Below are 27,121 nucleotides of genomic sequence, written 5' to 3'. Positions count from 1 at the left end.
CAAACAGCTCTGTCTGTCCCGGGGCTGTCATGTCTCTTATACAACCAGACCCCATTGTGACACAGCACAGATGTGACATTATTCACGTCTGTGCTGAAGGAATATAGACTCACAGTAATGAAGGGAGGCCTTTTAGAATTAGCACTAGCACTTGATACAATTCATTAATTTACCGTGTGTGTGTGTGTGTGTGTGTGTGTGTGTGTGTGTGTGTGTGTGTGTGTGTGTGTGTGTGTGTGTGTGTGTGTGTGTGTGTGTGTGTGTGTGTGTGTGTGTGTGTGTGTGTGTGTGTGTGTGTGCTCGCCAATGTCCAGGAAGTTATCAGTGTGAGGGCCAATAGGTTGTTCGGGTCAAAGTCTCCAACCAAAACGCACGTTGGCCCAGTGCTTCTAAAGGAACCAGCAACTGTCCAATGTACCGCTTCATTTAGAGCAAATAAACCTCCTCTTTCATGTTCTGCAGTATCAAATTTCACCATTACCTATTATTATTGAATGAACAGATCATCATTACAGGAAAACTATTTTTCAACCTGGACCCTATTTTCTGACCATTTTGGGTATTGGGAACTAATGAAACAGCTATAGTTTAATTGGTCCAGTATTGTGTGAGAAGATGCTTTCGCCATAATCTGCGAAAACAGACTGCAATGTAATCCTTTGGGGCAATAGCCTACTGTCAATGTATGTCCTATTAATGTGCTCATATTTGCTACTGACAGGCTCAGATTATATTCTAACATTATGGAAAGCATGCCTACAGAGAAATAGTACGCTTTGCTTGATCCTGGTATGCTTGTTATTGTGTTCAACCAAGTCCCACTCAAGGAAGACATCCTATCAGTGTGCGAAATCCCCTTCAATATTTGGGGGGGGTCCCCATCTCCCGATTGTTGCGCAATATCGATCTAAATTTTCTCATGCAGTAGGCCTATAGCATACTTAACGCCTATTATCGCACGACCCCTACTATTGCACAATTTCTGGTTTATCATACGATTGCGACCAACCAGCAACAGACAAAAGAAAGGATAAAGGTTCTCATACAAGAAAGGTATTCAAGCTACAAGTATGCCAAAAATGGGCTCTGTACACCTTACTTATCAATATAAAACACAGCATTTCAGCATGGAACACTCACCGGCACGACAAAAAACCTTCAAAGTGGCCGTGTGCGATAATGGGGCTACATGAGTCGACCCCAGTATTATCATAGATAATTTTAACAACGTTCATTATAGTTGTCACTGGATGAGAGAGGATCCTCTGGTAACGAGTGGACCCACTGTGCTAGCTGCACCAGCATCGTCTTCATCTCTGAGTGCCACCTTTTTGGATGTGAACCCAAAGTGTGTGAGTGAAACACTCTGGTTTAGCTTTCGCTTGCTAGCCATTTTTAGTGTGATTTCTCAACATTTATGTCTTTCGGGCCCTAGTTAGACGGTCTAAAACGCAAACGTCAAGGCGCAAAGTCAAAGTACTTTGTGGGTGGTTCTATGGTGCTGTTGCTATTATTAGTGGTGGCTCATTCGCGAACGAATCAGTTAAAATGAACGACTCATTAAAACGAACAAACCGACCTGATTCGCCGCTCTCGTTCGTCGTCGTTCGTCTCGTTCGTTCTCCGAGACTCGACTCCCAGCTCCACCCACTAGTCGCTGACTCGCGAGTCGCCGTTCATTCACTGACTGTGTTTAGTGGTGAAGACTCGAGGACTGAGAAGTCACAAGAGTCAGCCAGCCAGGCAACAACATCCCGATTCCGAACATGAAGCACTCCTCAGCTAAAAGGAACTTAGTTAATGTTGTGTTGATTGATGACCGTTTGCACCATTGCACGATCGTGATTCGTTTGAGAATGAGAACGAGGGAGGAGCTGAGTCTGACCGACTCGGCTGAGAACGTGCATTCGCGATTTGTTTGAACGAGAACGAGGGAGGAGCCGAGTCTGACCGACTTGGCTGAGAACGTGCATTCACGATTCGTTTGAACGAGAACGAGGGAGGAGCCGAGTCTGACCGACTCAGTGACTGAGAATCATGATTCACCGCTAACGGAAATGCGAACGAACGAACAAACGAATGAACGACTCTTCTTGGAGAACTGACCGACGCAAACTGATTCATTCAAACGAATCATAAAATCCACCACTAGCTATTATAACGGCGAGATAAATTAGCTTTGCGCCCGGCGCAAATCTAAAATAGGTTGGGCTGAAACCCGTAGGTGTGTTTTGGGCGTAACATGCAATAAACCAATGAGAGTGACATCTGGCATCTCCCATCCCCTTTAAGATCCAGCGCATTTTGACTTGACAAGTTGATATTTTGACATCGCGTTTGCAGTCTCCGCTTCAAATGCATTGATTTAAAAGTACAACTTTCCGTTGTATCAGCTGTTCTTTCCCAAATAATTTAACCAATCATTTACCCTAAAACTAGATTTTGTTTTGGAAGCCTGGAATATACTTTGCTCGAATGTATTATTGTTATTATTATTATTTTAACGCATGGCATAGCCTACTATACTTCATTCATGTTCATTCATGCAGCCCTATGGAAAAAAATGTTTCCACAATCCACACGCTATTTCTATGCAGTTTCACACATATGAATAATCTTTGACATCATAATATTTAAATCAGGTTAATAGTTTACATGTTTGTGCTGTGTATAGCCTACGTGTGTGTAAGCGTAGGCTATGTTGTAGTTCCGACCTGCCATGGCACGTCAAAATAGCAACAACAACTGCGCTATCCACTATAGACCAGGTATTTTTCGGTCAGTGGCGCAATTGCATTGGCGCTTTTTTTAGATCACTAAAATAGCACCAAGTACCAATTGCGCCGGAACACGCCCCTGCTTTTCACCGACACGCCTCTCCAGCCGCAAGTGTAGTGGTGCCTGGTTGCGGCGGGGGAAAATCAGCTTTGCGCCGGGTGCAAACTAGCAACGACATATGCGTCGATGTAGAAAGTCTATTGCGCCGGGCGCAAGATAGGGCCCTTCTTCTGTTTGGCGCACATGGCTAATTTGCATACATGCACAGGACTGGCTGGCTCCGCTTGGCAAAAAATTGAACATATTTGTGAATAAATGTTTAAAATTCTGAGTACTGGACATGGTGAGCTTAAACACATTTAAATGTCCATTAGTGACAATAAAATATATATATATATTTTTTTTTTTGACGAAATTTGAGACCCCCTTCAAATTTTGCTTTTGAGGCTTTCAGGGGGTCTCATGGGTTAATCGGGGGGGCGGGACCCCCCGTATTTTGCACACTGCGTCCTATTGTACTATCTCAACTCTCATTCACCAAAATCTTTTAATTAACACTGAGCTATGCTTTCTGTACACAAGCTCTTCTCTGTTCAACTAAACTCTGGAGAGACTTCTTCTTGAGTGAGACTTTGAGTTTGCTACCAATATTGGGGTTCGAGCACACAACGGCTAGGTATTTGTTAATACACCATAAAATGCTATGAAACTTGATGAATGCAGAGTAGAGAAGCCCACATATGACGATATGTAGAGTGTGTAGTGAACAATATTAGGTTATCGCTACCAAAATATATTATCGCACACTACTGCAGTATATGATCTCACTTCCAAAGTGAATTATCTCACTACTAATGTAATACCAGCCCAGGGTGGGAGAAGGAAGACGGAAGGCACAGAGACGTTGAGATGACTAAGTACTTTCATCTTCAGGACAGAGGAGGTACTGGTTGTTTTGCAGGCGAGCAGATGTTTTCTCTCATCGTTCTCCTCATAAGGAACACGGGTCAGCCTGTCCACTGGTCGTCTTTAACACATAGAGGCGAAATGTACTCCCACATGTTCAGTACAAGGTTGACTCCCACCTAAGTTGTGGGTTACTGGGGTTGAGTAAGCACAGCGAGAGGGTGATGTGTCCTCCCAATGAGATGATAATTGGTTGCATGTGTAGCCTGCGGTATTCACAGTATGTAAACAGACTTGCTTATTTACTTCACTTCATAGTTTTTCTGGAGTTTGTACACATGCCAGTGTCATGTAGGTGTGGGAGGATTGACTGAAGCCGGCTGGTAAATAGGATACACACCTACCACCCTACCTCCCACCCCCCCACCCCCCACAAGGGAGTGATAAGGCTGGGCTGCTGTAGTGTAGCCAAGGAAGCCCCACTGGATGAAATGTATTTCCCTTCCCCACACCGCTCTATCTTGGTTACATCTGTGTTACTGAAAACTGAAAACTAAATTGTCCTTGTTTGCCAATCAAACTGCCAATCACACTGGTAACAACTTTATTTGAACTCCAAACAATATTCCTATTGGACAGAAAACACTTTTTGCAATACGCAGTAAATGGATGCTAAAGTGTTGTGAAGGATTCAGATTGAAATAAGGGCATTCACTAATTTTGTCTGCTATATCAATTATCTGATTGGGTTAATGTAGACATACATAGACAAGTGAAAACTTGGATTTTTAGTTCCCATAGCATACGACAATCATACTTTATTCTGTGTTTTCTTCAATGGTAAATCACTCCTCGATAGATATCGATTTTGCAAGTTTAATAGTTAAAGGTGTGAGTGAAGACTGAATGGGACCGCATTTGTTTTTGAAATGCTGTGAAATATACAATCGTCCATTGATGTTTTAGAGGTCAGTGTCTGTGATGCGGTGACAGGTCCAACACAATGGTGGTCTATATTTATCAAGTTCATGTTGACACGAAGGGTCTTAACCTCTGCGTGACGTTTTGGCGGGCCCTCGTTATCGGCCTCTCCAACGCAGAAGAAGAGAAGGAAGACGGAGAAGAAGGAAGGAAGTCCATTGTCTGACGCTCTTCTCCCGGTTCCTCCCGCCATTCGACCTCCTTGGATATCTGCTCTTTGTTCCTCTTGCCAGCCGCTTCATTGTACTCGGCCACGCTTACTCCGTCGTCAGAGCCACTCTGGGCCAGTTTATTGTCTAGTTTTTTCCCGCCCACATAAAAACGATCGTAAATCCGTTGCGGCGCAACTTCCGACATGCTAGCGCCGCTGGGTGCAAGTAGCTTCACCACTGCTTCCTAAGAAAAGTGCTAATTTACGTTTCCTTATTTGTTTCTCCTTATAGAAATGACTCAACAACCGGCTCAAACAAACCCCTTTTAGAGGTCTTGTCGTCTCCATTACATCATAGGACCGCCATTTCCCGGGGCTTGTGCCATTGTTGCCGATGATTCCTGGGTAGCCATAGGACTTTTTCCTTATCTGAGTGACTTACTAGAGTTGACGCAGGTGTTAAGTCTTCCTGGTGACAGATGTCAAAATCTGCACTTTGGTCCAGGAAGTTATGCTCTGGTGTACTCGCTTCTTCCTCATTATTTTCCACTCTTTTTTTTGTGTGAAAAACTTTTTTTTTACATAATTTCTTCTGTTTAAACCATTGTATTTGTGCCCCGTAACACAGTGGCTTGCTTGTTCTTTTCAAACCAGAAATAGGTGTCTTCTGATGAGATAACATGTACTCATGTAAACACAGTCACACAAGACGGGTAACCGCCCTTTCTTCACCTGTTCCAACCTTATCTACAAAGCTAGCCAAACTTTAAGAACTGCCTTTGCCCAGTAACAGGACAGTCTTAGGGTGTTGGTTGAAGGCTTCTGTGTTTCTACCCCAAGGTCTACAGTCCACCTGTAGGCATAAGTTAGAGAGATACCCCCTACCTGTTCCTTAAAGTTACCTAAAACGCTGTGGTAAGTGTGGATAGAAGAGTCTGATACAATTGACAATACATATATAAAACAAAAACGGAATACACACACGCACACACACACTATCCGCAGAGGTTATTTATCCCACTTAACCATCAAGCGTATCTCTGGTCTACAGCACCAACAATTATTAGGTCTGTGTGTGTGTCTCTCTCTAGTGGCCCCAGCTGTTGTCAAGGCTGAAATTGTCTGTGTATGTATGGGATGACTGCCAACTGGAGTCTGTCTGTCTACAGTCTCTCCCGCTCTCTCTCGCTCTCGCTCTCGCTTGCTCTTTCCCTCTCCTGTGTCAGGCCACTTGCTGTGTGGTTAAGTGACCTGAACGGAACCTGTGATTGGCCGGGAGGAATGGGACGTTCTCCCCTAGAGAAAAAGAGACGTTCACTTTAACTTCACAACCTCACCATGAATGTGGGCCTTTGATGGTCTGCTTGTGTGTATGTGGGGAGGGGGTGAGTGTGAGAGAGAGTTTATGGAGAGTGTGTGTGTGTGTGTGTGTGTGTGTGTGTGTGTGTGTGTGTGTGTGTGTGTGTGTGTTACTGTGTTGGTGTGTGTGTGACATGAGAGAGTTTTCATATGTGTGTATCCCCGATTCCTCAGTGGTCTTTGTAGGTGCTGAGTGGGGCCCCTCATTGTGTCCGCCCGGTTGCTCTTCATGTGAGCTGCCAGTGTGTCCTGGAACAAGCCGCTGTTGTTGGTCCTTGAACATTTTCCAGAAGTCTCTTTCAAACGGCTCACACAAATTAGTGGCACTTTTAGATGCCCCCCCCACACACACACACACACACACCCACACACACACACACACACACACACACACACACACACACACACACACACACACACACACACACACACACACACACACACACACACACACACACACACACAGCTCTGTTTTTGTTTTTTTGTGGTTTACCTAGACACACAGACGCATGCATGCACACTTCAACACACTCCACACACGCACATGTTTGCACACACACTCTGATATGACTTGTTCTCCTGTGGGAATGTTGTCGACATTGAAGAAGGTTTAAACGCCGATCAAGGTGTTCAATTCTGGAAAAGCTGGACATTTCAGCTGTTCCTTTAAAAAAGATTGACACTCAAAAGAAAGGCAGAGCTCTTCGTAAACCATTTGAAGAAGGCGACAGTCTCCCTCACTTTCCTCTCTGTCATATTATAAACCCTCCTGTCACTCCTTTTTATTATTCACTGCCTGTGGGCCTCCAGCCCTCCATCTCCCTCCCTTCTCTTTATCTCACTCCTCCCTCGCTCTCTCCTCATTTGCTCTCTCTTGCCCTCTCTCCCCATTCCTGGAGTGCAGACCACCGTCTGTGTCTGCTGCCTTGGCGACGGAGAGGGGTGGTGGCAGTGGTGATGTCATTGCTTCCTGAAGTGCTCAGGGGCCAGGGGTTAAAAGCATGGATTGGATTAGCTACCCCTCTCTCTCCTTTTTTTAAGATTTCAATAAAGGAGAGTGATGTGGGGAGGGGTTCACTGACAAGATGGCAGCCACTTTATTAGAATATCTCCATTCTCCTTTGCTTCAAGGTGGCGGTGGATGAAAGTGTTGTTGGGAACCGTTTTTTTAACCTAAACTCTGCTTGGTCCCTGTAGTCTGTTTGAGTTACTAACAAAGGACGTCAGACAAAACACATCAGACTGCCTACGATTTAGCTTTTCTGTAAAAATATTAGGGAGCTGCTCTCTGTTGTTTTGATATAAAAAAAAATTATACAAATGTATATAGGAAACACGCATGCAGACCAATTCTCCAAAAAAAAGAAAAATCCTGTTATACTGTACTTTGCACACAAAATGCATCTTGTGTTTAAAGAAATAAATCGGACTTCTTAAGTTTCACCCAACACCGATGATACAAATACTTGGCGTGATGCAAGTGTGTCAAGGTGTAGCCGTAAACACAACAGCAAAACTCAACCTGTATTTGGGTCTGGCCATTCCCGTGGTTACTGGACCGGTACCCCAATTGTAAACATGGTAACCTGGCCTGGTGCACAGATTTTCATGGTGACGACAAAACGTTTTCAGGGACGCTGGAGAAATGCAGGAAGATCGACTTCCTGTCTGAGGAGAATAAATTCCTCCACTTCCTGTCAGGATGTCAGTCGGCCCTGCGGTTGCTAGGCAGGACAGGAAGTGAATATCACCAAGGAAATCCTCACTGTATATGTTTGTGACAGTGGGATCTTGTGTGTGTGTGTGTGTGTGTGTGTGTGTGTGTGTGTGTGTGTGTGTGTGTGTGTGTGTGTGTGTGTGTGTGTGTGTGTGTGTGTGTGTGTGTGTGTGTGTGTGTGTGTGTGTGTGTGTGTGTGTGTGTGTGTGTCTCTGGGTAATCGGTTGGAGTGTGTTTGTGCATGCGGCGTGCGAGCACATAAAGTGTGACTCGCTTAAAGTGTGTGTGTGTGTGTGTGTGTGTGTGTGTATAATGACTCTCGCCAGATGAATTTCGTTCCGCCTAGCTCCACTCATCCATCTGGGATCGCTCCATTGAAGAGGTGCTTTAGAAGGCTGGGCCTTATCAAAAATCCTTGCATATGATTGGATAAACCACTTGTCTGTCATATTTATTGACGTGCTACTTCAACCACTCACAACGAAACCAACCCGTGATGCTTGCTTCCTCGATGCGAGCCGCCATTGTTGTCTGAATCAAAACAGTCGCTTCTACGTCACTTCTCACTTCTACGTCGCTTGCTACGTCACATCTATAAAAATCCCGCCCGGCGGTCCTGATTGGCTCTACCATTTTCTGGTAGTCCCCAAATACCTCCCAACGGGAGTGATCCCAGATGGATGAGTGGAGCCAGGCGGAACGAAATTCATCTGGCGAGAGTCAGGTTAATTCTAGGCTGCCTCTTTTCCTCTCAATATGTCCTTGTATATGGTTTCACTCTGCCCATAAACAAACACACACACACACACACACACACACACACACACACACACACACACACACACACACACACACACACACACACACACACACACACACACACACACACATACTGCATTGTCTTAAAATGAAGAAAACTTCAGATAATCTCTTTTTGAGGCTGAAGGCCCTTCATCAGGACAGAAAACACAGAGGACACAATGGGGTATGTTCCATTTCTGGTATGTGCTCTAAGGGACTAGAAACGTTGCCGTCCTCAAATACCCGACATCCAACCCGCACCGTGTTGTATACATTCTTATCGCACAATAAGGGTGTTGAGATCAGACTTTATGTTTCAATGTTGTTGTTTGTGTCCTATTGAACATTTGCAAGTGTTTTATTTTTTATTTTTAAGAGAACTAATTTGAAAGTTGAAAGTCTGTTTGCTTTGATTACTGGAACACAACATCCCGGTAATTACATTTTTCAAGCACAAACCGCTGGTGCTGAATACGACACAAAGGAAGAATCTGACATCTTTGTCGCTGACAAAGAGGTAGAAACATGAGATGTCAATCTCATTTACGAGATGATTCTGCTGTAGACCTCCTCTATTCAAATTAAATTTTTGTTTGGGGAATAAACTCAAGGCTGAGCGAGCGGGATTTTTTTGTTTTGTTATGGTGTTGATTTTATTTATTTCATTGATTCATCTTTTTTTTTGGGATTGGGCGTTATCCGAGGATGGACGGACAGACGGGCGTGTGGGTTGTCGTGGCCGAATAAAGCCCAACCACAGGTGGTCTGGTAATTCTGTGGCGGTAATTGCCTTGTAAAGTGTATTTACGTGCGCCTAGACTACTCATCCGCACGGCGGGGGGCTCTGGGACCACAGAAAGAGGTTGAGCGAGCGCTGCGGAAAATGGGAGGGATAACGCAGCATCCCGCGGCGAGACCGTTCCCCCGGACACTTACTGCACATGGCGGGAATACCGTGATTGTTGTGTTGTGTGGGACGCGCCTCTTTCTGCCAGCGCCATTAAGATCCACTAATGAAGATGATGGAGCCCGGGAAGAATTGAGTGGTTTAATCTTTAATTCAATTGAAATGTCATTGTATGTGTCTCTCTTTTAAAAGGCAGGTGACACAGGTTCATTTATTCCTGTTTTGAATGGACTCGAAGTTTCAGCTGAAATCACTTTGATCATTTGTCCTGAAATGTTCCAAAAGAGAGGGGGGTGGAAAACACATTGTCACTTTGGAGCCACAATTGTGAAAAGCACAAGATTTATCCTCATATTGCTAGAAAATGGGTCCTAAATGTCTGCTCTATATATCTTCACACGTGTGTGTGTTATGCCTCATTCCCTTCTTCAGAAGACATTTCTCCTTTTACCAACTTTTGTATGGCCAGTCTTAAGTGATGTGTCTGGATGAATCCAAATCTCAGGGCTCTTGACCTCCTGGGTGTGAAAAAAACTGAAATCGGCAGATTTTCTAAAATATCCGAATGAACAAATGTTTTCCAATGTTATTTTGTGTAGTTATGAATATGATAAGTCTGTGTCTGTGCGGTTGGCTGCCTTTTCCTTTATCCTTGTCATTTGTCATTCTCAACACTTGTAAAGGAACCCAAAAAACACAGAAATCGAGATTAAAATGTGTGTCAACAGCTATGTGTATTTTCTGGACTGGACCCTGTCTATCTGGTCCACTTGTGCCTTTTCGGCTGAACTGTGTTTATCTGATACTGTGTTAATCTGGTCTTCTTGTGTCTTCTGTTTTTTTTATTATCCATCTTCAGATGCAATGGCGACTCCTTCTCCTGCCAAAAGTATGGGTGAGCCTGGAATCACCCCTCTGTCTCCCTCACACATCCAGGTGAGAAATGCTAGCCCTTACCCCTTTACCCTAACTCTCACACACCCAGGTGAGAAACGCCTAACCCTCACCCCTTTACCCTAACCCTCACACATCCAGGTGAGAAACGCCTAGCCCTCACCCCTTTACCCTAACCCTTACACATCCAGGTGAGAAACGCCTAACCCTCACCCCTTTACCCTAACCCTCACCCCTTTACCCTAACCCTCACCCCTTTACCCTAACCCTCACACATCCAGGTGAGAAACACCCTGAAGTTGGACTTATAGTCCTCCGTAATGTTCTGTACGTAGACACGGAGAGCCCTCTCCCATGATGGAGAGCCTGTCGGAGACCCTCTCTGTAGCTTTACGTGCGCATCCAATATTTTTTAACAATCCGTTGAGGCAACGGAGACGGACGGAGACGGCAAGGGCTGTGATTGGTCCTCTAACAAAATTTACTTTGTACATTGTTTACTTTGCACATTAAAGGACCAATAAAACACCAAATAAGATTTGAAATGCTTTGGAAGTTTATTTTCAACACTATTTGCATGGTTAGTAGTCAGCATATAAGATCAATCGGGCGGCGAATTGCATTGCGTATCCGACATCCCGACGGAGAACTTGGAATGCGCGAAGGGTCGCCGTAGTTACAGATTCGGATTATGGATACGGAGTAGTATACTTTGGCCTTAACCCTCACCCCTTTTACCCTCACCCTCACATCCACCTGAGATAACCCTTCTCCCCACCCCCCTACACCGGGTTGAACCCGGTCCCTCTGTGTGCCCCCCCCCCCAGCAGGAGGACACGGACCAGGTCCCCTCAGGCCCCTCCTTCGTGGTGGTGGTGGCCATCGACTTCGGCACCACCTCCAGTGGCTATGCCTACGCCTTCACCAAGGAGCCGGAGTGCATCCACACCATGAGGTGATCTGTCTGTCTCTGTCTGTGACAACCGCTACGCCCGTCTGTCCGTCTGTGACTGGTCAGCATGCCTGTCGGTCTCTGTGTGTTTCTGTCTGTCTCGACCCTCGACCCTACTAAAACTAATTCAACTTAAATTTAGCCTTACCTTACTAGATAAAAATAATCACTTTGGCCAGAAATTCCAAGCTAAATCTATCATTTAAATATAATTAATTCAACAATCTTAACTCAACAATAACTCAACAATCTTTCCAACTCTTTGCCTCTATCAACCGTCACCCTTGTGGTGCTATGGTTGCTGCTATGGTTACTTCATGTTCAGTTATTTAAACACACCTGTGATGCGCTGACAACAGCAGGAAGCAGACATGCCTGAAGGTGGGCTTTAAGGATACCGGTTAGTGAGTGTGCCCTCCTTGAAGAAGCCTATAATTATAGCTTTGGCTCCGGGTCGGCCATTGTGGATCCCTGGGATGTCAGTCGGCCTTCCATCAGTAGCTTCCTCCATGAGGCCAGTGCACCGTGTTGTACGTGGAGACAGATGGAGCCATAATGGCACACTTCATCCTCCCTTATGTCCAAGGTCAGACTCAAGCCATGTTTGGCCCCACCATCAATTAACTGCCTCATTGACTCGCTAGCGTACGACCTCTGACCTCCGAGTGTAATCATTGTTAACGTTACCCGGCAACCAATGGGGCTCTAGGCGACCTATTGGTTAACACTACAGGCGGTGTTTTAACACAGAGATACAAACAGCAGGTCTGTGTGCTTTAGCCTGCACTACTCCTTCAAACAAAACAAATACAAATACACACCCAGTGTTTCCAAATGTCTACTAGTTTCCCTTCATGCATTTTAGTGTTAGTTTTCGTTCCACATAATAACATGGTAGGCTTCATTAGGGATGCTTGACAATGATCTGTTTGACTTTCTCTCCAAGTGGCGATGTCATGAAATACTATTTTACAGCCAAACGATGGAAGAGATGGATAAAGATGGAGTACTAGGACGAAGGATAGAACAATCCTTATAACGGTGCAGTGAATAATGGATGACAAGCGAGCTAGAAGATGTATGGCATGCAAGATGAACGGTGTGATTCATGGATTGCTAGATGGTACAGCTTAACAGGTGACATCAGAAACAGAGTTTTAGTGGCGCTTCCCTCTTGGGCACTTCCACCGAACAATTCCACGACCCCTGACCCACGCTGGGGGGTGGGTGGGGGAGGTCAGCATAGCATGAGGTAGCAGCCCCATGTCATCAGACGACAGGTGTTTCAGCCACCCCCCCTCGTGGGGTCCGGCACATTCCGTTCTTTTCTTTTGGAAAGACGAATAAGCAGTTATCAGACAGCTGCACTTCACATTTCACCATTATGAGCTCAAAGTTAAGAAAATGCAGTTACACATGGTCTTGATTTAGGAAACTGTTTCTTTTACTTCTGAATAGTAAAGGGTATTTCTGGAGGACATTGATTTTCTTTTTTTAAAATTTTCTTTTAAGACTTTGATAACTGTTTAAAAGTGTTGATAACCTTCCAAAGAATTTGGTTAACTTTGATATACATTGAAATATTTTGACCGGCATTCAAAATATCTATTTAAATACGTTGATAACCATTGAAAGATTTTGAATCAAAGCTAGATATTTTCTCAATTATGTATTCAGGGATGTGTCGCAGTATTGACAGTATTGTCCCAATAGTTGTTCCCATGGCCACAGTGACGGCTGTGAGGTTTCAACACGACAACAACACACAACAAAAAGTGTTTCTAACGGCTTTTCATGGACTGAGTCCTCTCCAAACGCCCGTCCATTAGAAAAAATGACTCTGTTAAGGGGAGCAGTCTCGAAACCTTCTGACCCAAACCCGTCTTTGTCTGCAGCCACACTTTCTTTTGGGAACTACTATCATTCATTATCAGTGAGGTTCCAATGGACATGCCAAACCCAATACACCAGGAATTATTTTAAATCAGTTAACAAGCCCATATTACCCAGGTTAATGTACAGTATGCATGTTCATTTGTAAGTCAGATATAAAAGGGTTTTTGAAGTCATAAAATCGTTTTGTTACATAAAACGTTTTATTCTCCCATGTTAATAAACGTTTCCGAGGTGTGCAACGCATTACAAACCGACATATGTAGCATGCACGATAGCCACAATGATGACTTTTTTGTTAGGCGCAGGCACTAGCAGCTCATGCAGGGCGACTATAAATTATGTTTTAATGACTGCCATCATGGCTTCACACACACTCCCCACATTAAGCAGATACTACTGTCCAAAGGAGATGTGCTTTTGCTAATAATAGAAGCACGATTGTGGCGAACGCCAATAATAGCTGGCCCTCATTATTCAGGAAATGCAGCAGCTTAGCTCAATTAGCCTGGAGACCGGAGCTGAGATGGCCTTTCTCCTAAGGAACATGATTTGACATGATTTCAAATGCCCTCTAACCATGTTAAGAGTAGATTTACTCTCAATGGGCATTGGGGGGCTATATGGTTACCTCTTCACCTGGTGGATGAGGGAGGGTATTTAAATACTCTTTGTAGCATGCATTTTTGAGTATTTTTTAAATAGTCAAGAGTGAATTCTACTAACAAACAAAAAAATTGAAATCCTTGAAAGAGTATTTAGAAGGCATTTTAAGTGACATTTTTTATACGCATTTATAAGACTGGACATCGCCTTGTAGTCACAGCCAAATATAGGCTGACGTTAAGAGTAGGTGTTTTCTGTTGGTACATGCTGTAAATGGAGTCTCGTGTTGTCACTGTTAATCAGACTTGATACATGCAAAAGCACGAACAGAAAGTCAATAAACTTCTCTACTACCAGAACAGCCATTTGGGTATTTTTAAATGAACAGAACGATAGAGATAGAGAATAGAACGATACACAACACTCATATTCTTAGCATATTGATTGCTTCAAATTTGTATTTCTTCAATGCTGCATATAACTGTCGGTATGTCGTATCCATCCTGCTTTCTCAGTAAGTAAGAAACGTTTATTTAAATAGCACAGACAGGATGTCACAGTGCTTTACAGCAGTATTACTCGAAGACAGTAAATGACCGTGGCATAAAAACACAAAGCAGTGCTGGTACAAAGGTGTCTTTAACTGCCCTGAGTCCATTTCATGTATGGTCAAAGGAAGAGGTCTCCAGACGTCCGGTTCTATGACTGCAACTCATTTTAAAACCAAACCCCCTCTTTAGTAGACGTTTTAGTCTTTTCAACAGTGGGTGTGGCTTCTTCTTTGTCTCAGTATTCCCTCTCACCTGTCCACCAATCAGACGCTGGGAAGGTGGCGACCCCGGCGTATCCAATCAGAAGACCCCGACCACCATCCTGCTGATGCCAGACAGGAAGTTCCACAGCTTTGGCTACGCGGCGCGCGACTTCTACCACGACCTCGACCCGTCCGAGTCCAAACAGTGGCTCTACCTGGAGAAGTTTAAGATGAAGCTCCACACCACCGCGGTAATACCTCACTCACTCACTCACTCACTCACTCATTCACTCAATCTTGGTCTCACTCACTCACCTTCATACATCATACAAACACACACACACACCACATGCACTAATACTATATGCACTGTGGATCATGCATGCATGCATGCATGCATGCACACACACACACACACACACACACACACACACACACACACACACACACACACACACACACACACACACACACACACACACACACACACACTATCTAGGTCAAGGGAGGAGGCAGCCTTGAGAGAAAGGTTTAATTTGGTGAGGGGAATATCATGTGAAATGTAGAACTACAGTATATATAATACATAAATGAATAAGAAATCTCACGAGAGTGCACTTTACCATGATTAAAGCACATTCAAATCCAAATGTGGTCACATCCTGTGACCATACCATTATGAATGAAAGTACTACCATGATATTTTTTCCACAAGACTCTGCTGGGGTCAGAAATATATATATTTTTACGTCAAATAGTGCTCTAACATGTTATCCATAACATTATTAATTTACACGCCTCCCTCTTCTCCTAATCCAATCAGAACCTGTCCACCGAGACAGACATCCAGGCAGCCAATGGGAAGAGAGTGAAGGCCCTGGACATCTTTGCATACGCCTTGGCCTTCTTCAAGGAGCAGGCTCTGAAGGTAGAACCGTCCACACTGATCCTGGATCTGCGTTCTGTCCTTCTCCTAATCATTCTCTCCACTACCTATCTCAACGTTTCACTGAAAACTTGACTTCACCTTCACCTTCGTCATAACGAAGATCTGAATGTGATAGAAACGCAATGTTTTTATTGGTTAAAATAAATGTTTTTAAGAGTTTTAGGAGTGTTATATAACATGTTGTTGTGTTAAATGAATAGTTTGTGTTACTGGATTTAACACAAACTATATGGGTTTTCAGGAGCTGAGCGACCAGACGGGCGGAGACTTCGACAACAACGACGTGAGATGGGTCATCACAGTGCCCGCCATCTGGAAGATGCCCGCCAAGCAGTTCATGAGGGAGGCGGCCTACAAGGTACACACACACACACACACACACACACACACACACACACACACACACACACACACACACACACACAGACACAGACACAGACACAGACAGACACAGACGCACACACCCACACAGCTGAAGAATGCTTACCGTGCAGTTTCCCTGCAATAATTCTCTCCCAGAGACAGGGAGGGAGAGCGGGGGAGGGGAAAAGAGAGGGAGAAAGGGGGAGAGATGCGCGTTAGAGAGCGTGAAGATGCTATCGGTCCAACAGTCATTAATCCAGACTCGCATGCAAACAATGTGGTGGGAGGTACATGCCTGCGCGGTCTCCTGCAGATGCACTTGGCATTGCTTTGACCTACACTGTGTGGTGGAGGACAGAGAGATAGAGAGACTAAAACTGAGATGTAATGTCATGTAATGGCCGGTGTGTGTGTGTGTGTGTGTGTGTGTGTGTGTGTGTGTGTGTGTGTGTGTGTGTGTGTGTGTGTGTGTGTGTGTGTGTGTGTGTGTGTGTGTGTGTGTGTGTGTGTGTGTGAGTGAGAGTCTGTCCTGGTGTGTGTGAGTCTGTCCAGGGTGTGGCTGCAGGTCTCACGCAGGTCTCACGCTCACACGATTCGTGAATCCTCCCTCAGCCTGGTACTCTGGTGAACCCCTCGCTGTTGTCGGGCTGTTATGACACGATGAAGCATGCGGTGACTCAGCCGTTTCATCTCCAGGACCCCTGTAGAGACGCCACGATGGTTTAGTCCCAAGGACACTGAGATGAACCAAAGGAAGGAATAAAAGCAGGCTGATGAGTGTTTCAGAGGGCGAGGTGCATTCCCCTGCAGAGCGCTGGGGGAGTTACTGGCTCTTAAATCAGCTGAGCGCTGCCTGCAGACGTACTACAAGACAAACGATCGCAGCATCGATCGCTGTGGCCGGATCATAACGTCCGCCTGGACCTCCCATGCTCGAAAAACGACACAACAGGGAACTGTGAAAAAAAAACAACACAAAACTGTGTGTGTGTGTGTGTGTGTGTGTGTGTGTGTGTGTGTGTGTGTGTGTGTGTGTGTGTGTGTGTGTGTGTGTGTGTGTGTGTGTGTGTGTGTGTGTGTGTGTGTGTGTGTGTGTGTGTGTGTGCTTTTACCATAACACCAGAGAACAGTAGACAGAACTGGGGGGCGGGGGGGGGGAGGGGGGGGGAAGAGACGCCCTGGTCACCTGATATCTGCAGTGGGACAGAGGGCGAGAGAGCAGGGGGAGACGGAGAGTAATAGAGAAAGAGTGGGAGAGAGAGCAATGATGAGAGAGGGAGAGAGAGCAAGTGAGGAGAGAGGGAGAGGAAAGAGGGACGACGGGGGGGAGGGGTTGTGATGGAGGGTTTAGACTAGAGACTGAGAGAGGGGGGGGTTGTAATGGGATATAGAGAGAAAAGAGGAGCAGATCACGGGCTACAGAACGTGGACGATAGAGGGAGAGAGAGAGAGAGAGAGACTACAGGAAACAAGAGACAAAGACGGATGATGATGAGGGGGGAAAAGGAGATTAGGAGAAGGAAAGAAGGGAGAGAGAAGCGGATATTTGGAGTAGAAGGAGGGTAGTGTAGAAGAAGAGACGACAGGACTGTGGTGGAGAGACCCAGAGGGGGTTAACGGAGGCTCTCGGCAGTGACTCTGCATTAAGTAAATGTTTACGACCCAGCGACCTGGTATCCCACCCACCTGGCGAATATTCTCTCTCTCTCTCTCTCGCTCTCTCGCTGTGCACTCCTATACTCTCTCGCTCGCTCTTTTCATTCTATCTCTTTCTACATCTCTCTATTTATCTCACTCAGTACGTTTACATGCACAGCTTAATTCGATTAAAGCCATAGCTCGATTATGCTCCTCAAATGGACAACTGCAATTGTCCACGTATACATGGCGGTGAGTAAATCGATTCATTGGCCGAAGCGTGTCATGCCCCGGTACGATAGGTGGCGCTGTGCCCATTTCAACTAGTGGTAATAGAGCCACCGGTTGACCTCTTTACGTCACCAGCAACAACAAACTCATTCGAGAAAGCGATGTTTCAGCAGACAGCTGTCAGTTCATTTCGGGTATATATAATTTCTCCGACGCTCCATTGTTCCGACCTCTCGGTCGTATGCCGACTCCTCCGGCTGCTCTGCCGGTGGAGCAGTCCACATACGACCGAGTCACTTCACCTCTACGGAGTGACTTGCCGAGTCGGTTTCCTTTGGGGTCCTCACAGTCCAATTAGCAGCCTATTAAATCGAGATGACCCTAGCTAGCAGCTGAGAAATAACAGGAGTGTGTGTGTGTGTGTGTGTGTGTGTGTGTGTGTGTGTGTGTGTGTGTGTGTGTGTGTGTGTGTGTGTGTGTGTGTGTGTGTGTGTGTGTGTGTGTGTGTGTGTGTGTGTGTGTGGGTAACAATCAACATACAACCATGAAAGCAATGTCAGAGAGCTGTAGTTCATTATTTCATGAATGAGTTGGAATATAATAGTATGGTGGTTATATTATTACCTTGCCACAGGGACTCTTGCATTGCTGTTAATGGATGTGTGAATGTGTGTATGGGAAGCCAGTTGGGACATTGCTTCAGAAATTCTTGCTTAACCATTCTAAAATGATTTATTTTAAATATGCCATTAAGCATTTCCATTATGGATATGATGGCAATCAAAGGACAAAGACAGGTCTTTGTCCTTGTTTTCTGATGATAAGGGCAAAGTAAGTAAATAGTTTTTTATCATGGGTTCCCGGCTGGTGATTCCCCTCCTGGATTTTAATGGAAACCCCTTTTACATTTGGAATAACGTTTGTAATATTTCAAGTAATCCTGAACCCTGACTTCTCTAAAAAGCCGTAATGGATTTCTGTTTCCTGCTCATCGTTTAGTCTGGCCTGGTTACCCGTGACAACCCAGAGCAGCTGATCATTGCTCTGGAACCCGAAGCAGCGTCCATCTACTGCCGCAAGCTCCGCCTCCACCAGATGATTGACTTGGGCACTCGGACCACTCAGAACGGCCACAGCCCCACCGACAACGTAGGGGGACAGATGACCCCAGGTAGGACCCGAACCCGTACCTGTCTGTAGGCTAGCTAGGCTACGCTAGTCATAGGCTAGCTATAGCATAGCTATTTGTAGGCTAGCTAGCCTTTGTTACTTTAAGGATAGCTAAGCTTTCCCATTTGTTGAATAGCTAGGCTCACCTAATCAGAGGTAAACTATGCTAAGATATTTGTAGGCTAGCTAGGTATACATACATGTAAGCTAACTAGGCTCACCCAATAGTTTGCTAGCTAGGTAAGGTAGTTGTAAGGTAGCTGGATTTGCTTATTCTAATGCTAGCTAGACTGGATGTTCCTCATTTTCCTGACCTGACCTTTTGTGAATGAGAAAATAATTAATGAAAAAAAGATTTTATTATAAGAACCATTTGAAACGCGTAATACAATTTTTGTTTTGGAACAAATCCTGTTTTCAAATGAGACTGAAAAGGATGACATTTCCAATGTACTTCATTGCAGTCGGCTCTCCTGGATGAAAAGTGTTCAGCCTCGCACCAATTTGACGGTTGTCAGGCAGGGACCAAGTAGTTATGAGTTGCCTAGCTTTGGAAGTTTCAATCTAAATAATCATCCAAAATTAGTCGTCTGTCAAGACGTGATAACAATGCTCGTCATTAGATGTATTTGATCCATCACCTTACTGATTACTGTGAGCAAGTGAGCCACTGTTCAGTCCAACGCACTTAGAGGTGAAGACATAAGGAGCCTCAATATCATCAGGTTGTTCACGCTTTCTTTACTGTGAAACAGACTGAAATCCTCAACATGCCTTCTAATGATCCTCCTGATTTATATTTAGGCTGCTTATGTTTTAATACAGCTAACAGTTCAACAAGCGCCATTTATTTGTTACGATATCAAGCCCAAAGAGTTAATGATTTGTTGTTTAATCATTTATTTCGCTCCACCAACACAAATAGATCTGCAACTGGACTGAGACTGTTTCCAAGCAACACAAACATTTTCCTCCAAACAAGCTTGCAACTAACTTTGTGTAGGTCTACACCTTACCGCACGTCAGCTACTTTGTTATCATGTACATTTATCGCTTTAGTGGCTCCAATAAGAAAACAAATGTCCCCTATTTTACCACCAGGTGTGAGTAAATGGCCACTACAAGCCATTTCACTACGATGCCCTGTGACTTGGTGACATCCCAAGTGGGGGTATCCACCTTGATATATGCTAGATCAGTATACCAGCCCACCCAGTGGAATGTAGCAACTGGTAGGTTTATTTACCATCATAAATCAGAGAGAATAGAAAAGACCCACTGCTGTTATACTATGCAGCAACACTCTTGTCCAATGAAATGACTTTGTCAGAACTAACTGTTGATAATATTATATAGCTAAGTAGAGCAAGGTTTTTGATTGCAGTAATGAAAAGACCAACTGATTGCAAACGGCAACACACCTGACCACAGTAACGGAGTGGGTTGAAGAGGGCTGTGGAGACCAGAAAGCAGATTGTGAACCAGATCCAATGAAATGGCCTAGTTAGATAAATGATTGGGAAACAACATGCTGTTTAACGTTAGATCATTACATTAATAAAATACTGGTCTAATTCAGTGTATTGCAGGCTTTCACGATTCATATCATGACCGGAATGCTTTTCTCTGGGGAATTTTTTTCGACTAGCAAGTGCAGCAGCGACTTGTTGACCAGTCAACTACTTGTGAAAATCCCTGCTAGCTAGGCTTATAAAGCACATTTAGAAGTGGGTACTATGTAATTACTGTGGTTTGACCATGCCAAAATGTTATTTGTGCAAACTAGTGCATACTTGTTTTTGTGTGTTTTGGTAGTTCTTGCACCACAGTTATTCTCAACATGTTTGGGTTTGCAAGTTGTTTTCCTTTTCTTTATTTTTGCAATTCTACAACATCCTCTGCAGAAACTCTGATACTATTTCAAGGGCCCTCACTTTTTCAGTTCCCAGTACTAGATACCCCAGCTGGTTGTTTATTATATTCCACATCGGTTTAATAGTGTATAAGCATGGGATGTCATCATTTACAATACAGGTTATTGTGTACATACAGACTCTGAATTATTGAAACATGTTCTGCTCACCATAAGCGTATTATTCCTCCTTGTTCATGTCAGAGCAATGGGGCCACTTGGTCAATAATAGAACAAAACAAATGTGTCCACTAAAGAAACGTCAATGTCATCTCTTTTCTAAAGGCAATCAAAGCGTTACTCCTGGGAAAAGTTCATTGTCCTCTGTTGAGGCTTTCACAACACGTTTGAAAAGCACCATTGATTCTATACTGATGCTGCACACAGTTAGATCTTGTGCATGTGTTGCCCTTGTGGTGAAATGAAAGAGATAAGGTGGTATTGATTTGAAGGAGATTGTCTGTCTTTCAGATAGGAGGTCATACTATCATTCCTGTTTTTAGATCGGAATCAATTCCCTTTTAAACAACGGCTTGTGTTCAATAACGAGTGGGTTCAGACCTGACAGGTCTTTCTTTGTGGCCTTAGAATGTTTTCTCTGTGTTCACATGGGTGAATGTCTACCTCTGAAGCCAAGTACAGTAGTCGTCAGGACACTTAGATCAATAGAGCAAGGTACAAGGTGATAGTTGGTGGAATGTTATTGTCGGTTTTTCTCAGCACAAGCTTATGAAGCGTTACTCTTAAATCGTGCCTTTATATTGGGGTCCATAGCACTGTTCTCTTTAAACAGTGCCTACCCTGAGTAAAATTAACAACTTTTAGTAGTGAAATAGCATGTGATTTACGTCTCAATAGGATGATATTGATATTTACTAAATACAATTTTTTACTAAGTACAATTTTACGTCGATGGTGACTCTGTAATGTCCCAGCCTCTTTGAAATCTGACGTTAGCCATGCATCTTATGCCTCAATGGTCTCTATTAATAGAAGCATGATCAGATTTGTACCAGTAAATGTTGCTATGCCGGGACAGCCATCAGTGTCCTGTTACTAGTCCTATTCTCTTTATCGGTCATTGGATTGTATGAACAATGATGAGATTACAGGTTTACATTCAGCAAGTCCCACTACTGATAGTGTCAGTTAATCCTGTTTACATTTATTTTAATGATATTACTGTTTCCAGTGTTTGAATCGACTTGAAGATTTATAGGACATACTGTTTATATTCAGGCTTGAATTAAAAATGTAAGAATATGAACCACATATCTCAATCAAACATTTGCTCTAAATCCTTTTTTTGTTTGATTTTGACTTGATTATCCCAAGAATACATTACTTTTAAAAATATTTCTCAACAAATACAAATTAAGGACATTCATTTATTTAATAATATCCAGTACACGTTTTAACTAACTCCAACATCCTGGCAACTTCACACTTTTTCGCAACTCAAAATAAAGCGGCAGATGAAGATGAGGTCTGATGCTTCACGCCCAGTGTTCCAGGAAGTTCAAATACATTTACATCTTCTGGTGCTCTGTGGGAATTCCACAGGAAAGCTCTTGGTTCTGCCCAGCTGCTGAACTTTCCAACCAGCCCACGCCCTTCCTCATTGAATCCCATCAATACCTTGCCCCTGGTCATTCCAAACCAAGCAGCCTCCATCAAGGCTATCTAACAGTTTATTGACTATTCGTAATTTTCCGGCTATGACCAAACTCAAATCAAATGGTAAGAACAGCAATGTTTTTCTATGTTAAATCTATAATAATTAAGGCCAGATGATGTGGCTTGTCAAATGGAAATTGGCCTAAATTTAGTCTAATTCTGTCCAATCAGAAGCATTTATTTGCATATCATGAGTTCTGTACTCTTGGTTTGAGTGTTTGGTTATTCTATTCAAACATCATTAGCCTGACCGTTGTAATATTTACTGGGACGTCTTGTTTCCACCTTTTATATTGTGGTCCACCATGTTACAGGAAATGATCATAACGACATCTGTCGCTGTAGACAAGCCAATGACAACAAGTTTCTTCCTGCTGTTAAGTGATGACCAGGACTTCACCTTTCCCAGAATTCTGTCCCACCGAGTCCTCCGTTGGCCATGTGCCCTGTCACACCCAGTCACTTTACTGGTTGTGGAAATAATCCAATGTATTCGTGATATCCTGCAACAATGCGATATGTCCTAGCTTCATATCCAGCGGTTTTAAATGTAACCACAGATAGAGGTCACCAATGGAAGAATAGGGTATGGTTGCCATGAAGTGTCAAATGTATTTACGACCATAATCATTGTTCTGGTACTAGTGATCTTTTTCTGCAATACGTTAGTTGAAACTGCTTTGACCAAAGATAACGAGGATGAGGGCAAATACTTACACAACCACAACTTACGAGTGTGGCTTATAAAACGTTTCCAAGGGTTAAGTATGTATAAACCATTTTCCATGCCAACTAACTGCCGTGCAGCCTCCATTCCCTCATTATTAGCACACGTTTAACCAGACCGGGATCAGCTAATGATAGGGATATGGATGCTGTTGTGACTGACTGAGAAATATTTATTATTAAAAATGAAAGCTGTGAATAGTGAGAACCCAAGCTGTTGTTGTCTGGCTGAGCCGCCTGCTTCCCTCCATTGTAATGTAATGAAGGCTTCACACACGCTTTCTGTTTCTCCCCACTTACGGGGACCTCTCTGTCTCTCATTAACCAGCGAAGGAGCATGGTCGGCGCAACCGGCAGAGCCGCACATTTATGGTGGAAAATGTCATAGGAGAGCTTTGGTCGGAGCTGGAGGAAGGTAGAGTCTTTGCCTTCCTTTTATTCCCCTTTTTGCTTCTGCACGTTACAAATGTTTGCCCACGTTTTGTTTTACATTGCATGGTAACTTCTGTCGCTCTATGTTGTCCCCATGCTTGTCTATGCTTTGCTACATGCTAGAAAGTGTGCGTGACTGATGATGTTGGATGATGGAGAAGGGGGGAATTGTTGTTGTTGTTGTTGGATGCATGTGGGTTGACTGTTGAAGACGACTCCTGTGACTGCACGGGGTCAATCAAAACAAATGTAGCCGTAACACAAAGATTTGTTAATACGTTTTAACTCAATACAAGTACACTTGGGCCCAACATCCAACACATACCGTTTATAGATCTTTTTTGTTTTGAAAAAATAGGTGATGTATTATAATTTAATATCGATTATTTGTATTTGGCAAACAAAATTGAGACGCATCTTGAATCATATATGCTTAACTAAATAAATACCATGAAGACACGACATGCATGCGTTTATTATAATAATGAAACCTGAATGAAATGTGAAACTTTACCCTAAAGTAGAAGACCAGATAGTTTCCTTTCCTCCCCTACACCGTCCCCCTCCCTCCCTCCCTCCCCCTCTCTCTCCATCTTTCTGGCTTAGATGTAGGTCGCTAGCAAGCGATCCATCTGCAGCTTCTCAGCATCTGGTCTACATGTGGTGGAAAGGCTTTGGTTGTCTGATGCTACCTGCTATAGGAGTGCTAAAAAAATAAAAACACAGGATTAAGGTTGAATTTCCAGATGTACACCATTTTTTATGTGTTTCGCTTTCTGTGTGTGAAGGTGATCGCTATGTGGTGGTGGACTGCGGTGGCGGTACCGTTGACCTGACGGTGCACCAGATCCGTCTCCCAGAGGGACACCTGAAGGAGCTCTACAAGGCCTCAGGTACCAGCGCCTTGGCTCAGGCCTTCTACACGTCACACTAAGACGCCACTCAGTCGGATCACACTGAGATCACTGCCAGCACATGGAATCACAATTCAAACAAATCACAAGAGAATTGATTGACAATGGAATTGATCTGCTTTTTATACTTCTTTGGTGTGAAACAATGATAACTACACGTATATAGTAATGTGCTGTTTTAACTCCCCATTGAACCAGAACATAGCAACAACCTTCGTTTTAAAGAAACAATTCACCTTCAACTCTTTTAATCAAAATCAGCCAATCACATCTGCAGTGGAGATCATCCCTTTCCTGGTTTAGTTTACCCATCGTTCCCAACTTATCCTTCCTCCCTGGTCCCAGGCGGTCCGTACGGCTCCATCGGCATCGACTACGAGTTTGAGAAGCTGCTGTGCAAGATCTTCGGCCAGGACTTCGTGGACCAGTTCAAGGTGAAGCGCCCGGCCGCCTGGGTGGACCTCATGATCGCCTTTGAGTCCCGCAAGCGTGCAGCGGCGCCGGACCGGACCAACCCGCTCAACATCAACCTGCCCTTCTCCTTCATCGACTACTACAAGAAGTTCAGAGGGCACAGCGTCGAACATGCGCTGCGCAAGAGCAAGTGAGCATCTATGTGTCTTTGTCCGTATCTGGGTGTGCCTTTTACACCACATGATGGTGATGTGAAGGTTTTGATTGTGGCCATAGTGGGGCCATCGGCGAACAGGGAGATCATGATGTCATTGCATTATCCTTAAAGCTGGCGGCCTCTCTTCTCCGCTACCCTCTCTTCTTCTCTCTTACTTCTTTATCTTCCTCCTCTCCTTTCCTCTCCTCGTCCACTGCTCCTCTCTCCTTCACAGCCCTCTCTTCTCCTCCTCTTCCTCCTCCTCCTCTCAACCCTGTTCTCCTCCTCCTCCTCAGTGTGGACTTTGTGAAGTGGTCTTCTCAGGGCATGTTGAGGATGAACCCCGACGCCATGAATGCCCTCTTCAAGCCCACCATCGACCACATCATCCAGCATCTCAGTGAGCCAGACACACACACACATGCACACACTCTGCTCAATTGTGACAGATTTCTAGGGATTTTCTTTTTTTAGACTAGTCAACTAGTCTCCCCCAGAACGTCAAGTTAACCGTCAGGGAAATTAGTCAAGGAACATCCCAACTTCCAATTAAATGGAGGTCCTCTCTATTTATAGCCACCCGTGCATTCTAAGCCAAATGGCATATTTCATATTTCAAACCTTTCTCTCCCCCCCACCCCCCCCCCTCCCCCTGCAGATGAGCTGTTTGAGCGGCCCGAGGTGAGCAACATCAAGTTCCTCTTCCTGGTGGGGGGCTTCGCCGAGTCCCCCCTGCTGCAGCAGGCGGTGCAGGTCATGCTGCAGGGCCGCAGCCGCATCATCATCCCGCACGACGTGGGGCTGACCATCCTGAAGGGGGCGGTGCTGTTCGGCCTGGACCCCGGCATCATCAAGGTGCGCCGCTCGCCGCTCACCTACGGCGTGGGCGTGCTCAACCGCTTCGTGGAGGGCAAGCACCCGCCGGAGAAGCTGCTGGTGAAGGACGGCACGCGCTGGTGCACGGACGTGCTGGACACCTTCATCGTGGCCGACCAGTCGGTGGCGCTGGGCGAGCTGGTGAAGCGCAGCTACACGCCGGCGCGGCCCACGCAGCAGGTCATCGTCATCCACGTGTACTGCTCGGAGCGCGAGAACGCCGCCTTCATCAGCGAGCCCGGCGTGCGCAAGTGCGGCACGCTGCGGCTGGACGTGAGCGGCACGGAGAGTGGCGCCGCCCGCCGGGAGATCCAGACGCTCATGCAGTTCGGGGACACGGAGATCCGCGCCATGGCGGTGGACGTGGCCACGCAGCGCACCGTGCGCGCCAGCATTGACTTCCTCAGCCACTAGGGAGGGAGACGAGGGGAGAGAGATGGGGGAGAGAGACAGAGAGGGAGGGAGAGAGAGAGAGAAGAGTGGGCCATCATTTACTTCCTCAGCCAGTAGGGAGGGAGACGGGGGAGAGAGAAAGAGAGGAGCGGGCCATCATTTACTTCCTCAGCCAGTAGGGAGGGAGACGGGGGCGAGAGATGGGAGCTGGGGGAGAGGGAAAGAGAGAGGGGCAGGGGGAGAGGTTTAAGTTAAATGAATAGAAGTTGATCCGTCTTACAGCTTACACAGTACACATACACATATATACACGCACACACACACACATACACACGTACGTACGTACATACATACATACATACATACATACATACATACATACATACATACATACATACATACATACATACATACATACATACATACATACATACATATACACACATTAATATACACACAATACTGTCCAGTGGCATTTCTTGGTATATTCTTGAGCTGAATGGTCTTGCGATCGTTGACTCTTGGAGCTTA

The 27,121-nt window shown here is 44.9% G+C and overlaps 1 protein-coding gene across 1 annotated transcript in view; it reads left to right on the top strand.

Moving 5' to 3' along the window:
- hspa12a (heat shock protein 12A) overlaps positions 1–26,611 on the top strand; it is a gene marked incomplete at its 3' end in the record, with an annotated part of 30,371 nt that extends 3,760 nt beyond the window's left edge. The window contains exons 2-12 of the mRNA XM_084470090.1: positions 10,460–10,536; positions 11,322–11,449; positions 14,764–14,950; positions 15,523–15,627; positions 15,890–16,006; positions 18,880–19,051; positions 23,694–23,780; positions 24,586–24,690; positions 25,057–25,315; positions 25,618–25,721; positions 25,980–26,611. Coding sequence (XP_084326216.1) covers positions 10,460–10,536; positions 11,322–11,449; positions 14,764–14,950; positions 15,523–15,627; positions 15,890–16,006; positions 18,880–19,051; positions 23,694–23,780; positions 24,586–24,690; positions 25,057–25,315; positions 25,618–25,721; positions 25,980–26,611 — 1,973 coding nt within the window. The remainder of the gene's footprint in view (positions 1–10,459; positions 10,537–11,321; positions 11,450–14,763; positions 14,951–15,522; positions 15,628–15,889; positions 16,007–18,879; positions 19,052–23,693; positions 23,781–24,585; positions 24,691–25,056; positions 25,316–25,617; positions 25,722–25,979) is intronic.
- Positions 26,612–27,121: the final 510 nt, after the last annotated feature.

The sequence above is a fragment of the Micromesistius poutassou genome (assembly GCF_964030765.1).
Source record: "Micromesistius poutassou genome assembly, chromosome: 7".
In the NCBI taxonomy this organism is placed as follows: Eukaryota; Metazoa; Chordata; class Actinopteri; order Gadiformes; family Gadidae; genus Micromesistius; species Micromesistius poutassou.
The sequence above is the reverse complement of the archived record's forward strand: the minus strand, read 5'-3'. Positions and strand labels throughout refer to the sequence as shown.